This window comes from Balaenoptera musculus, chromosome 7, assembly GCF_009873245.2.
Source record: "Balaenoptera musculus isolate JJ_BM4_2016_0621 chromosome 7, mBalMus1.pri.v3, whole genome shotgun sequence".
In the NCBI taxonomy this organism is placed as follows: Eukaryota; Metazoa; Chordata; class Mammalia; order Artiodactyla; family Balaenopteridae; genus Balaenoptera; species Balaenoptera musculus.
Window position 1 is genome coordinate 75062558 of NC_045791.1, and position 15143 is coordinate 75077700.

The 15143-nt window shown below is 40.2% G+C and overlaps 1 protein-coding gene across 1 annotated transcript in view; it reads right to left on the bottom strand.

Moving 5' to 3' along the window:
* The window catches only part of ANKRD44 (ankyrin repeat domain 44), a 325239-nt gene that overhangs the window by 117264 nt on the left and 192832 nt on the right, over positions 1-15143 (bottom strand). Inside the window, 4 exon segments of the mRNA XM_036857992.1 lie at positions 8007-8219; positions 9275-9417; positions 11849-11936; positions 12580-12780. Coding sequence (XP_036713887.1) covers positions 8007-8219; positions 9275-9417; positions 11849-11936; positions 12580-12780 — 645 coding nt within the window.

Genomic DNA, 15143 nt, shown 5'->3' on the forward strand with positions numbered 1-15143 from the left:
ATATATATTCTTTTTCAGATTCACTTCCATTATAGGTTATTGCAAGATACTGAATATAGTTCCCTGTGCTATACAGTAGGTCCTTGTTATTTATCTATAAGATCACATTTTAAAGAAGGTTCGAGACGTGGAAATTATTCTAGAGAAGAAATGCAAAATTTTTAGTTACACGGACAATTTTTAAACTACCCTGGTTTAAACTGAGGAAATCATCCAAAACATTTTTTCATCTCCTGTGATCTACTGGTGAAGGTTTCCTTCAAGGAGTTTTATTTTTCAACTTTTTAAAAAAATTGAAGTATAGTTAATTTACAGTGTTATGTTAGTTTCTAGTATATAGCAAAGTGACTCAGTTATACATATACAGTATATATTATTTTTCATATTCTTTTCCATTATACAGTAAAATGGATAGTATATGTATAGTTTATTACAGTGTTTTTTTCACCTTTTGTCTACAGTACATGAAAAAAAGACAAATGATGTATTAAGTTGTTTGGCCCTGTTTGACCTGAAGATGACTAAACTGCTATAAATCACTGCAACTCTCAAAATTGACCTGAAATCCTCCACCATCCTCTACATTCTAATTCCACAGAGAAACACCACTTTCAATTATTCCAAAAGAGGAACATTTGCTTCACTTAACTCATTAGAAATCATAGGATTAAGATACGCAAATTGCCATGTTAATGATTATCTGGAAATATGCACTGAATTTATACATCTCTTTATTATTCAAGATATAAATGATGGCATTCTCTCTCACAGATTAAGCCAAAAGATGAAAAATGTACAGAATCCATACATTAGTCATCATTACACCAAATACCAAAGTCCTACATATTTGATTAAGAAATAATCATTTACAGAATTTCTTCTAAAAAGTGATACCCAAACGAAAATATTACTGTTATTTTAGACCCAAAGTATCCCCAACTGAGAGAATATATTATGTATTATTTCATTCAGACATTATTAAAAAAGAAAAGAAAAGAAAGACCCAAAGTATCCTCAACTGAGAGACTATATTATGCATTCTTTCATTCAGATATTATTTAAAAAAGAAAAGAAAATAAAGAAATTTATGTAACTATTCTTTTTCTAAGTCTCAGAAGAAACGTTTTCCTAAGCCTGAGGTTAAAATATGAGATTTCAAAAACACAAGTTCATTTTTGTGATGAAATTCAAATACGTGTGCTTTAAAATGATTCTTTCAAAAACTCTACAATGGAAAACAAATAATCACTTAAATATTTCTCAGAGTGAACCACAGACTACCTGCATCTGAATCACCCAGGATTCTCGTTAGAAATGTGAATTCTGTGCCCTAACCCAGACCTAAACTGACCCAGAATTGATTTCATTTCTAACTTCCACAGCACACTAAAGTTTAGGAGCCACTGGAATAGCTTATAAAACCACAAGGTTTAACAGAAGAATATTTATTATATCCTATAAGTCTATTCCTTAGACTTAAGAAAGGAACTATGCACAATCTGTGCCAAGGAAAGAGTTAGTCAGAGTGGTAACTGCATGTTGAGTGAAGTAAATAATCATTATAGTGAAAGGTTCTCAGGTTGATGGGGAAAAAAATACAAAAAATAGGATTTTTTTTCTCCATCTTAACCTTGTATGATTATAACCTGAATTAGAAAAGATTGAGAAAGGAAAGGAAGATGGAAGTAAGCTTGAAGCTTTACTGAAATTATATCTTTAGGGAAAAGGAGCATTAGTCAAGAAAATGAGGATATGATGCCATCACCAATCATAAGACATATGATGGAGAAGAGCTCCTAAAAGCTTTCTGATTCCAGAGCCTGGGTCTTAGCTGGGATAAATGCAGACAATTCAAAAGACTAAAAAGCCTGGGAACCACTTAGGAATAAGGAGTTAAGACATACTCCCTCCAACAAAAAAGTGAGAACAGTCCAAGGCTCTTAAGGAGAGAGAAAACAGAAATTGCAGAGCTGACATTCATTTGTCCCTAGATGGTGCTATTTCTTTAAATTTTGCTCCAGTATTTTCTCTTAAATTTAAGATGAAAACATAACGTATTAGCATTTAGTTAAATATATAGAAAGCCTTAAATATTTCAGTGTTTAGATAATATCTTTGTAAATATTTAACCAAGCGCTTTTCCATGCCTAGAAAAGAGCTTAAAGGCTAGGAGTAACCACCAACCTGGTGGTCACTAACTAAATTGCAGCCAGAGAGCCAGAGCAGAAGTCACCAGTTTCTACAGTATATAGTTTACAAAGCTGGTCCCATTTCAAGGACAGCAAACACCATACCCTTTTCCTCCCTTGGAGTGCTTGTGCTTTTGGTAAAGGGACAAACAGAGATGACCAAAGTTAGGTTAAATGAAAAGGATGGCAATATGGTCAATGGGGATGCTTGCTTCAGATCTACCCTTGCAGATCTTTGCCTGAGTTCACATACCACTGAAGACAGACCTTAGCTGACTTTTTTTTCTCACTGGGATATGGGTGGCAGGAGGTTGGGAATTGGGGACAGGAAGCATTAAGGGTACCATAGCAGTCATTTTTGGGCAGCTTTGTTTACATGGTATAGGTGTAAAGGGAACTCATTTCAAAAAGCCATTGAAAACCAATGAAGGTCAAAAGACTAGTACTTTTTATTTAGCCTTTACAAGTTAGAACTCAGAATATTCAGGTTGAGACTGAGGATCCTACTGAGTTTCATTATCTGCCTGAGAAATTTTTCACATGGGTGTGGGGTCGGGTGGCGGGGAACTTGCCATTGCTGCTGCTGGCCCTAGAACTTCAGATACCAAACATTCCCTGAATGCTCAAAGAAGAAATGATCAATTATCCCACTTATTCAAAGCTTTGCTTTTAGAAAAACTTCATTTCTAGTCTCCTTCCAATTTCTAGGTGCATTTTCCCAGAGCAGATTTAGGGCTTGGAAAATTTTGTTACCTTGAGAACTTGCTTAATAGCTCTCCTATTGACTTATGGTTCAGCCATAAGTCATGAAAGAAAACCAATGAGGACTAAGACTATTTTATGACAAATATTAGTATTCTTTCAGGGAAAAATTCACCATCATCCAAGGAAGATTAATCCTTGAATTAATGAAGCGTTTCCATTCTCAGAAATCCATTCATTCTTTTCTTCCACTTCTAATGCCTTCTTTCCTCCGCCTCCCATAAACCTTCTCTAAACTTAAATACACAGTTACTCCCCAGGAAGCTGAAGGCACTGTGTTCTCTGTGGCACAGTGCCCCGTGGCGCCACAAAGCTCAGGGGCCCTGGTGGAGGGCAATAAAGTCTCTATAAAATAAATATAGTCAGAAACCCCAAAGGGCTTCCTAATTCAATGGAAGAGCAATCTAATACCCTGGTGTGCAAAAAGCCATATACAGTCTAATTTTTTTAATGCTTCTAAAGGCCGGAGATGGTACGTGGTTAGCTCAGACATTCACCCCCCTCCTTTCCTCACTTCCTCTCCTAAGATCCAAGGGCCATGTCGCTATTACTGCTTACTCTTGCCTATTCCAGTTTCATCCGCAACCTCTGCCATGCAATTATAGAATATAACTTGGTCCTCGTACATATAAAGAAGGGAGCTGGTCCACTTCAGTAAATGTGTGATGGGCTTCAGTTCCAGTCTCTTAGGGTTAAGTGATCTAAGGGCCCGTGCACAGAAAAGAATTGAGACCATAGGCAGGTGGAATGTTAGGCAGGTAATGGTAATTTCTGAATCTATCTTTCTAAGTCATATCCAGCATGGCCACGTGTTTACTGTCTTTCTTTAATGCTTAGTCTGAGTGCTTCCAAAAAGAGCCTTGAGATGCTACAAAAATTACAATGTGGTCTCTAATGGAGAAGGGAAATTATTTCATATTTCCTCATGCTCTTCCTATTTGCAAAAAAAAAGTAAACTTTCAACAGATTATTGTATTAAGTATTGTGTCTCTATTATTTTATAATAATTGAATATTGTGATATCACAATATTCAAAATCAAGGACAGGGCCATAGTCAATCTAAGCAAAATGAGGGACTGTAAAATGCATGCAGGACACATAGCTTTCCTCCCCTCTCCATCATCTTGCAATTTCTCATGAAGACATCACTTTTTGTGTTTTGTGAGGACAGAGGAAAACATAGTGAACACATGAGTAGGTATTGGCTACATTTCAATCTGCTATTTTCTTCTAACTTTGGAAAATCTAAACAAATACAAATTGTCTTGCAATCTACAAACACTTTCAAAATCCAAGGGCAACGTGGTGCAGAGAGATAACAACCTCCGGTCAGACTGAATGGCTCCACGGAAATGTTAGATGATCCATGCATCCAGAGTTAACTAATAAAGATTCAAGAGAATTAGGATGTAGACAGAGTAGATGGGGAGACTGAGGGAGAAGGCTAGATTTGATTCAAAATCCCATTTACACGGATTAGATAATACATAAACCCAAGTCTCAGACTTTTTTAAAATGGTGCTTCTTATACTCTATTGATGATTAGCAGTCTACAGGAAAAAATTAACTATTAAAATTAAGTAGCTATGCTTTCCATGTCCATTTTGTGGGGGAGAAGAGAAGGCTGCCATAAACCAAGGCACCATACCTAGTTGAAGCCTCTTATCCAATCTGAACTGGCTGCTAGTCAGTTACCTGGGAGAAGTAGGTAGGTATGCCAGAAAGTGGCCTTCTAACCTCAGCATCGGGCACACTGAAAGCATCAGTTGGCATGCTTTACAGAGGAAATGGAGAGCATCAGATAACCCCGTGAATTAATTAAGGCTGGTAAAGAGAGATACTTTATCTAACTTCAATAATGTTCCTTCCTCTGGAGGATACACAGGATGTCCCTCAGACATCAGGATGGCAAGAAAAGTGTCACAAGTCTTGGGGACATTGACGGTTGAGCCACCTGTTTGCCTCCTGTCCTCCACCACCCTCCTCTTAGACTTTAACCCCACATGTTGGCTCTTTCACCACCTTGGTTTCTTTGTTGCTCCTAAAGACCTTCATCTTACCTCCATGTAGGACCTTGGATGGCGTTCCCTTACAAGATCTAGAACTCTGAAATTCTTTTCAGCTAGTTTACTTTTTCATTTCTGCCTGCTTTCTACCTTCATGAAGACACTCCATCCCCTTCATTTCCTTCCTATCTTCCCTAACTCTTCTTTTTTCATCCGTTTCTCTGGCTCTTCCTCCTCCCTCCTGATCCTAAGAGTAAAGGGTTACTGGAGTCCTACATCCCCTTCTCTACTCAGGCTATGATGTACTCTCTCCATGGGTGACCTCATCATCCTTTTCTCCCAGTTTCAACTATCAATCACCTCTATGTGAGTGAGACAACCTAGGTGTTTTCTTCTCTTCTCTACTGCTCTCCCATGCTAGAGAATCACATTTCGCACTATTGGTTTTCTCAGACTGGCTGTATCAAAGGCTCAAAATCAGCTTCTCAAGAACTAAACTCACTGGTTTTACCTTCTAAGCCTACTCTTTCTCCTGACATCCCTTTTAATAACAATAATCATTTATGGAGTACTCACTCTGTGGCAGGCATTGTTCTAAGTAATTTATGTGACATAACTTGCTTAATCCTCACAACAGTCCCATGAGGAAGATACTACTGTTTCCCTAATTTTACAGATAAACAAACAGACACACAGAGAAGTTGTTTATGATTACATAATTACTAAAAGTCAAGGTAGGACGAGAATCTAGGCAGTCTAGACCCAGAACTGGACATTGAATCACTATGCTGTACTACCTCTTTAGCTAGATTTCAATTCTTATACTCATCTTTATCTCCTCCATCTCTTGTCCAATGAAATCCCAGAGATTTCCTTTCTGCGAAGCCTCTCCCTCCGTTGGCTGTCCCCATCCCCCTGTCCTCATTACCTCTTATCCAGACCCATTTCATTGACTTCCAGTTATCTTCTACTTGTCCCCTCCCTAGGTCCACTATATCTGAAATTTTTTTTTTTATAAAAATGAAAATAGCTTTTTTTTTCTTTTGGATATAAAAATAACACATGCTTATGGCATCACAATAAGAAGATTAAACTAAATATATTGAAAAGAAACTAAAAACCCAAATCATAATTTTGCCTCACTGGAGTGATAACTGTTGCTAGGATACTGATGTAGATTCCAGATATTTTTCTCTTTCTGTGCACATACATAGACACATACTTTTTGAAATTATAAAACTGGATCATATTTACTTATTGCATTTTAATTTTTCATTGATTACACTGGGCATTGCTAGTCTTTTTGATACTTGCCAATTTTAAAGGCAAATATTAATGTATTAGTATTATAAAAGTATTAGTTTGCATTTCTCTAATGACTAGTAATACTGAATATCTTTTCATAAGTTTAATGGATATTGTATTCTCTCTCTTGTGATCTGCATTTGCCCATATGTTCTAGTAGACCATCAGACTTTTTCTTATTGATTTTTATGAGCTCTTATATATTAAATATGTTAACTCCTTGCTTATACGTATATTGCAGAAAAATTTCCGAGTTGCTCCCCTTTCAATTTTATGTTAAGGTTTTTGTTTTTTCTTTTTTGTTGTTGTGTCTTATTATATAAAAGTTTAAAAATTTTATTTAGTCATATATACGTTTTTTCTTTATGTTTTCTGTCTCTGGTTTTCTGTGCCCAGATTACTGTTTCTAATGCTCAGTTCTGATCATGTGGCCTCTATAATGATTAGCGGACCCACACCCTATAGAGGCCCCAACTCCTTGGCCAGTAGATAAGTGCTTGCTCATTCTTGGTCAGGTCACATTTCAGCTTGTTCCTGGCTCCTTTCTTTCATATGATTTGTACTCCATTCAATCACAATTCTGAAAATTTGTCCCATATTTCCCCACTATTATAAATTAAATGAAAAAATATAAAAGGACTTTAATAGTGAATAGAGAAGATCATTAAAATAGACTGATCCAATATTCTTGAAATTAAATCTTGGAAATAACAATTTTTCAAAAGCAGAGACAGAATACACTGGGACCTTGCTTTACAATTCCTGTGTGCTTGGGAGAAGGGAAGCTGAGGATGCGAACAAGGTCACTTGGTATACATCAGGATATTCTGCTACAATCTAAATGCATCCAAGTGATGTAACCTGGATCATGAAGACTACCTGCAAAAGTTCCTCTTGGTTATGTTACAGTGAGCAGACTGGTTACCTAAAGTTTACCTATCGAGACCTCTCAACTCCTTTGCTTGCCATTCCATGTATCTGGAATGTCCTCTCTCAAATTCTCTCTATCCCTCCTCATCGCAACTGATATCAATCTTCAGCTCAAAAGCAATCTCTAGTTTTGATGCCCAAGCAAAAAGCAAGTCAATACTTGCTTCTTATAGTTTGCAGCACTTTATTAATCTCTCACGCCACTCATGACATTCTCTCTTGCCCCATGATTATCTGAGTACATTATCTCCTTGCCATATCGTAAATTCCTTGAGGGCACCTTGGAGTACACACCCAGTACCAAACAGAGGGCACTAGGTAGTCCTCAGTAAGTTTGCTGAGTAAAGGAATTACCATTAAAACCAGATTAATATCATATGATTGAAGCCACTATCTGGGGTTTACTCCAGGAAGCCATTTGAGAAACTCCTTGGAGGGCCTTGCGGGTTGGAAACAGACCTGAGATCATTAGGTTAGGCTTCCTTTTCATGCTCAGCATCTCTGCCCTATCAGCTCAACATTCACCTCAGTATTAGGATCTCGGCCAAGTCAACATCCCTGAGACCCAGTATTTGCTCCCGTATATTCACTAAGCTACCAAGGGCACGTGGCTAGAACCTCAGTGCCATCCACTGGTACCACCACTCCTGCAGAAGTTTCCACATCATGCCAATATAGGGTAAGTCCGCAAGAATCAGGATGCTTCGAGTTACAATTCACTAATTGTAATTTACAGCAGGTGAGTTTGCTCAAACAGAGGCTCAACGCAAAGGTATTTCACACTGAGAAAGGGAGACTGAGAGAGAGTCATACCTGAATGTTAACATCCGCCCCGTTGTTTACTAATAGTTCAAGACACAAAGCACCGTGTGTGGAGGCAGCAGCAAAATGCAACGGGGTGAACCCGCTGTTGTTCGGCTGGTTCACGTTAGCACCGTAGTCGGTCAGCTCGTTGACTACAGCATCCTGCCCGTTGTAGCAGGCCAGGTGGAGGGCCGTATTTCCATACACATTGATTTCATCAATCTGCAAATGAGTCCAACATGGGCGATTAAAAGCACTGAAGCCAATTTACTCCATTTGCCACCGAAAGCCTAATGGCTGTGCTGGAGAAAGGAAATACCCATCTGTCAGCGTGATCATTCAGAGCTTACCCTTGCCCCAGCGTGGTCATCCTGGGAAGGCTTCTCACGCGGAGGTAAAGATCAGCAAAACGTGAAAGTGACAGAAAGTGAGCTGGGAGGAAGAATGAGAGGTTTCCACTCGTGGGAAGATATCTTTCAGCTAGGGAAGGGATAAAAAGGGAAAGGCAAAGCTGCCTCAAAACGCCAGAGGAGACCTGAATCGGGGGAGCAAGAAAAGAGCCCGAATCTCAACAGTGAACAGAAGAGGAAAGGGTGGGAGGTGCTCAGGGAGCTGCTGTGGGGCCTGAACTCAGAACCCGCTCTGCTGTCTGACACCTCAAGAGGCCACATTCTGGTGGCTGGGCTGTGGAGCTGCCCTGGTTATTTAGCCCCCAGCTCCCTCTTGCTCTCCCAGACCTGCCCTGACTGCTGTTATCACCATCTCACTACTGCAGCTTGGTTTTCCTTTCCTCCGGGACAGCCTCACTACTGCTCCTGCCCTGCTACCTAAGGAGAATGGGGTGAGGCCTACTTCTCCAGCTCAGCATGTTTGTCCTGCCATTCATTCATTCATTCATTTCTGCTCGGAAGCCACGATTTAGAAGGCTAGGTTCTAAAGGCGGGATGATGAAACCTCACCAGTCTTTTAAAAACGACTGGTGGATATGTATCATAGACGTTAAAATATTTCTCTATCTATATTGATATAGAAAGTTAGTCTGTTTCTGGCTTTCTACGACTTAGCATATGCCCCATTGCCCTTCATCAGTTGCCCATGTAAACTCAAAAAAGACAGGATGGTAAGAAATGAGGGGTTTTTTTTTCCCCTCTTGAATTAAAATGCAAACAGGATTTAATTTCAGAACAACAGAAAACCCACAAAGACACAGGATTTAATTTCAGAACAACAGAAAACCCACAAATGCACCATGGGGTGATGCCTGAATCATAGCTCACCTCCACCCCCAGATTCAGGAGATGCTTCACAACGCTGATCTGCCCGTTGGAGGCTGCGGCATGCAGGGGCGTGTAGCCCTTCTTATCCTTACACGTCACTTCCGCGCCGTGGTTAACGAGCAACGCCACAACGTCCAGGTGGCCTGTAGAAACAAAGCAGCAGAAAACATCGTTAACCTTTATAGGACAATTGGACAATTCATTCCACCTGAATTATCACCATCAGCTTTTACTGCCGCCAGCATTTTGCTAAGCTGTTTATAAAAAGCTGCTTCATGGCAAATATCCAACAAATATTTAGGGAGTACGTACTATGTGTCAGGCATCACGTAAGTGCTGTGGGAAGAAAGAAGATGATTCACGTGTGAGCCTTCTCTTTAAGGAGATCGATGCCTGTTTACAAATAAATAATGAGGAGGTCCTGCCAATATGTTAGAACCAGAGACTAAAAAAATTCATGTTAAATGAAAGCAATGCTTTTGAAACCAATTGCCATTCTTCACTGAAAAGTCTAACAATGACAATTTGGTTTGGAAAAACTAATGAAAGAAAAAAAGATCAATTAATCAGAACAACTCCAGATTATTGTTAAATCATATGAAACTGCTGCTGTTTGACCCTTTTTTGGGCCCACAAAAATGGCAACTTCATATGGTTCAACTTCAAATTCTCATGAATTACTGGCTAAACTGAAAACCCTTCTAGTTTCAACTCCTGTTGGCATATTTTCTAGAATATCTTCCTTTGTTCTCTATCTTGTTACATATACAACGATACATGTATCTGACCTTTATTTCCTGACTAAAGATTGTTCGATGCTTCAAGATCATTGCTCTAAACACTGTTGATAACTGAAGGGTAGAAGATGAGTACTGGCTCCAGGGCGTAAAATGTGTGTGTGAGAGTGTGTGTGTGTGTGTGTGTGTGTGTGTGTGTGTACAAGAGAGACAGAGTTTTGTCTTGGCTAGTTTTATGAAGACTTATATACAGAAAAAAACTATTTTGAATTACTGATGGTGCTATCTTAAGCTCTTTGTCCTGGTTTTGTCCCTTAGTCCCTAAAGATAGTCATCTGTATATGTGTTCCTATTTGTATCCTGATGACACACAAAAATGTAACTTTACTGCTTTAAAGCAATTCTACACATATGTTTTAGCCATGTATCAGCAAAGAACAAACGTGAAACTCCAGGTTCTTTGAGTCCCACGTCACACTAGCTTAGTGTGTGCTCTGCCTAAACATCATGTGGCAAACGCTCACTGGCTCCAGTCCTGCAGGGACTGTGCAGACATCCAACCTGCTTCAAACAACTCGAAAGTCCATGTCACCTTGTAAAAAAGGATAATGCGTGCAAAATCTTAAGATTCTGTTTTTTTTAAGTCCAAGAATTCACTCAGGCCCATCTATAGCCACAGAATTTATTTCATCCCTGCCCCAACCCATTCTCTTTTTTCTCCCCACAATTAACATTATTACTTTTTATGATAATAAAAGGCCCGTAGGCTTAATTAAAAAGGATTCAGAAAAGGCAAAAAGGTGTTAAAAGGAAACCAAAATCATCCACAATCCCTTGAGATACTCAGTTAATATTTCAATGTTTAATACATCCCAGGTTGTTTTCATTTTATAATATATTTTTAACAAAAATGAGGATTGTATTATTCATACTGTATTATGATCTGTTTTCACTTAACATATCACAGAACCTTTCTATGTTAATAAAAATACTAATGATATCATCACTGTAGTTACTGCATAGTGTCCCATTGTGTAGATCTTTCACAATCTCCTGTGTTGTGATGGGCAGTCAGGGTGTTTATAACTTGGTGCTGATAGAATCCTGCTTTTCTGCTTTTCTAATTGCAGGATGTTCTCCAATTAGAAATACAAAGGAAGGATCTTAGTTCTTTTAGTTCTTCATTTCCCAAGAGTCAACACTGAGAATAAACTCTATGAGGGCTCTCATTTGTCAGTGGTATTAGTGCCAACAAAAGTGAAGAGGAAAAGCATAGAAATGTAATGTCTTCCTTTGTCTTCTGCACCCGAGCTGGCAGAAACAAGGAGCAAGCCCCAGCTCTGTCGGCAGTGGGGTAGCAGAATCACCCACAGTGACTCTGGGCACCTCCACCTACATGACAGCCAGGGTGTTGTCCTTTATTCCTTCCTTTTTGTTTCTTTCAGGAATATTGATAAATAAAAAGACAAATGAAATTTACATCCTTGCTTTGCTAGCCCGTCTTTTCTTTTTAAACACCTTATTTTGCTGCCATAACAAGTTAAAATAAGCACAATTTGTGCAGCTTTCCAATCCAGATTGAAACACATTCAATGAAGTCCACGCCATGATTCATCCCTCCTGCTCTTTGTAGGATAAATAAATCTCTGACAAAGCAACTGCCCAATTAGAGTGCTCTGTGCGTGCCAGTACAAGGACCGGATCTTAATTCAATTGAATCCCAAGCTTGAAAAGAAGTCAGGCTCGCCCAAGAGAAAACCTGTGTGGTCAGTGAGAAACCCGGGGCTTCTTTAGTTCAAGTTATCTGCACTTTGCTCTCCATTCATGGAATCCTTACCCATATAAGCTGCCCAGTGCAGAGCACGCCGGTCCTTCTTGTCAAACGCATTGATGTTTGCCCCTTTGGCCAAGAGTAAATTAACCATCTGAAAGATAACCGACAGTGAAATCAAGTGTATACTCTGTAATGGTGAGGGGTCCTCACCCTCAGCAGGTGATCTGAGCCAAATTAATGTCCAATCTAAAGGCAGGTCAGGGCTTCCCTGGTGGCGCAGTGGTTGAAAGTCTGCCTGCTAATGCAGGGGACACGGGTTCGAGCCCTGGTCTGGGAAGATCCCACATGCCGCGGAGCAACTAGGCCCATGAGCCACAACTACTGAGCCTGCGCGTCTGGAGCCTGTGCTCCACAACAAGAGAGGCCCACGCACCGCGATGAAGAGTGGCCCCCGCTTGCTGCAACTAGAGAAAGCCCTCGCACAGAAACGAAGACCCAACACAGCAAAAATAAATAAATAAATAAATTTAAAGGCAGGTCAGAGATCTGAAGTTCAAAGCAGGAAGATACCACGGCCAACCTGCGGCATGTGTGTCAGAGGAAAAGACTGAGGTGTCGGCTACTTTTTCAATTCACTGTGGCTCTAAATTTAAAAATAGGTATAGTTGCCTAAGGTTTGGTGTACAAATATTATTGTCACATTATCTAAAAGCCTCAGCAATGAGATTAGGTTCCACATGGGGCTAAGAGGGTCTGTGGGGAGGATTCTTGTTCTCAATGACGAGGACATTGACCTCCACATGGCCATTCAGAGCGGCATGGTGCAAGGCTGTGCGCCCCCCTCGGTCAGAGACATTGACGCTGCTCAGCAGGGGAATGATGACTTCCGCACACTTGATGGCCTTATTGGCTGCTGCCACGTGGAGCGGGGTCTGCCAGTTCTTGTCCCTCGCGTTGACGTCAGCCGAGTGCTTAATCAACACTTGCACTGCTTCCTACAACAAAAGCAGAATTTGCAGGGGTCAGTGACAAACGCTCAGTCAATCCTTATTGCATATAAGCTGCTTCACCAGACTCTGGAACTACAGAAAGGGAATGGCTCCCTGCCCTCACAGGCTGGCTCACGACGTATATTCTTCTGAGACAAGCAAGGTCATACGGGATGAAGATTAAAAGAGGGGCACAGGGCTTCCCTGGTGGCGCAGTGGTTGAGAGTCTGCCTGCCAATGCAGGGGACACGGGTTCGAGCCCTGGTCTGGGAAGATCCCACGTGCCGCGGAGCAACTGGGCCCATGAGCTACAATTACTGAGCCTGCGCATCTGGAGCCTGTGCTCCGCAACAGGAGAGGCCGCGATAGTGAGAGGCCCGCGCACCGCGATGAAGAGTGGCCCCCGCCTGCCACAACTAGAGAAAGCCCTCGCACAGAAACGAAGACCCAACATAGCCAAAAATAAATAAATAAATAAATTAAAAAAAAAAAAAAAGAGTGGCACAGATTAAAACAGATTCACTCTCCCTTTCTCTGTTAGGCCAAGAGCCCTGGCATAACTCCAAAACCAAATAAACCCTCCAAGTGTAAGGTTTCCTTACAAAATATAAGGTATCCTTAGGCCAAACGAGAGCACTCATGTGCAAGTAGGTTAAAACATCCATAGACCAAAGGGCCCCCAAAGATCATCCAAGGTTAGACATATTTGTCAGTAAGCCTCCCTCTTCCAAAGCCAAAGGTCCCAAAGCTCTCCAGACATTCTTGGATCAATTTATAAATCTTTGGTTCTCTTGGCCAAATCTCAACTCTCCCTAACCTAAGCAGTCAAGGGAAGAGGATGTCTATTACCACCTCAACTTGAAGTTACGAAATTGTTCCTTCTTTCCCCAATCTTTCCTATGTTAAAATGAGACTTTTTTTCTGCTGTTGAGTCCCTTCACCCTTACTGAGCCTCCCACTTTTGATTTTCCTTCTATTGACCTAATCATCTTTTTAGCCTCTTGAACTATAACTCTCCACCTTGGCTGTGCAATGGAATCACCTGGGGAGCTCTTAAAAATACACATGACTGTTCTGTATTGATTCCAACTGGCCTCAGAATGTCTGTAAAGCTCCCTGGGGACTCTGTTATGCAGCCAGGATTGAGGACACTCTTCTCTTTAGTCAAGTAAATGATATAGCTTCTCTCAAGAGGAGGGAACGGCTGTCGGTTGTTTCTCTTTATGTCTAGAGACATCCCTGAGACCAGCTGGGTGTCCCTGGCTCCTTTATGGACATCTTGTCAATGTGGCATCAATAGACCAATGAAAGGCATTAGTACCACATTCCTGCCACCCTTCATGGACAAAGAACTTACCCTTGTCCACCTTAATTCCCACAGACCTGGACTGTCTATCAACTTTATCATGCAGGTATATAAAAGAATCCCCCAAAAGTAGATGACTTGAACTCTCAGAATTAACATTTTAACCAGGGACATAAATGATGAAATTAAAAAAATGTTCCATGAATCAGTAGTGGCAACATATTGAGATGAATGGCTAACTTGAACAGTAGAATGAGAGCAAAAAGAAGTTAACTTTGCAGATTAGAGAATACACTTTAAGAAAACAATGTGACTCCATTTAGATGCTATAAATAAAGGGCAATAAACTGATAGGATCCAAGCAAACAATCAAGTTGTTAAGATTACCAAAAAGGAAAAAAAAAAAGATATATGCCACCCATCCTCAGCACAACTGATGATAATGACTATTAAATATTCCTTGAGCCCATTTTAGAGTGAAACATGTGTACATGTATTATAAATGCTCGCTTACTATGTAAAAAACACTGTTAGAACTATGGAAGAGTGAAGGAAACATTAGCCAGGCTCTATCCTAAAAATTAGGTGGGTGAACAAAAAATAAAAGAAAAGCTAGATCACAATATAAGCGTTAAGATTTAAAAAAGAGAAAAATAATATTTTTATCAATTTTCATCTCATAAATTGTGCAGTTTATGTACATGTGCAATCAATTGTGATATGGGAAGAAAATATTGGAACCTCCATTTATATTTTATTTCCTTCAAAAGGAAAGCATTTAAGCTGCTATTTAACTTCTGGATTGGCATCCTGCCCTCAGTCAGCTCCATGGAAGATCTTGCCTCACAGTGTTGGAGATGCCCTCAGGGAGGGGTGGGGCTTCCACAGTGCTGGGGGGGGGGCGGGGCTTGCCCTCTCCATTCATTCACTTTGAGTGCACTGAAATACAGAGTGATGGCCTGCCCAGTCCATTTACAGATTGTAATACGTACCCTTAAACTGAAAACACCCTAAAATGGACAAGATTTATGCAAGGGACCCACAGATTAAAGATAATAATAAT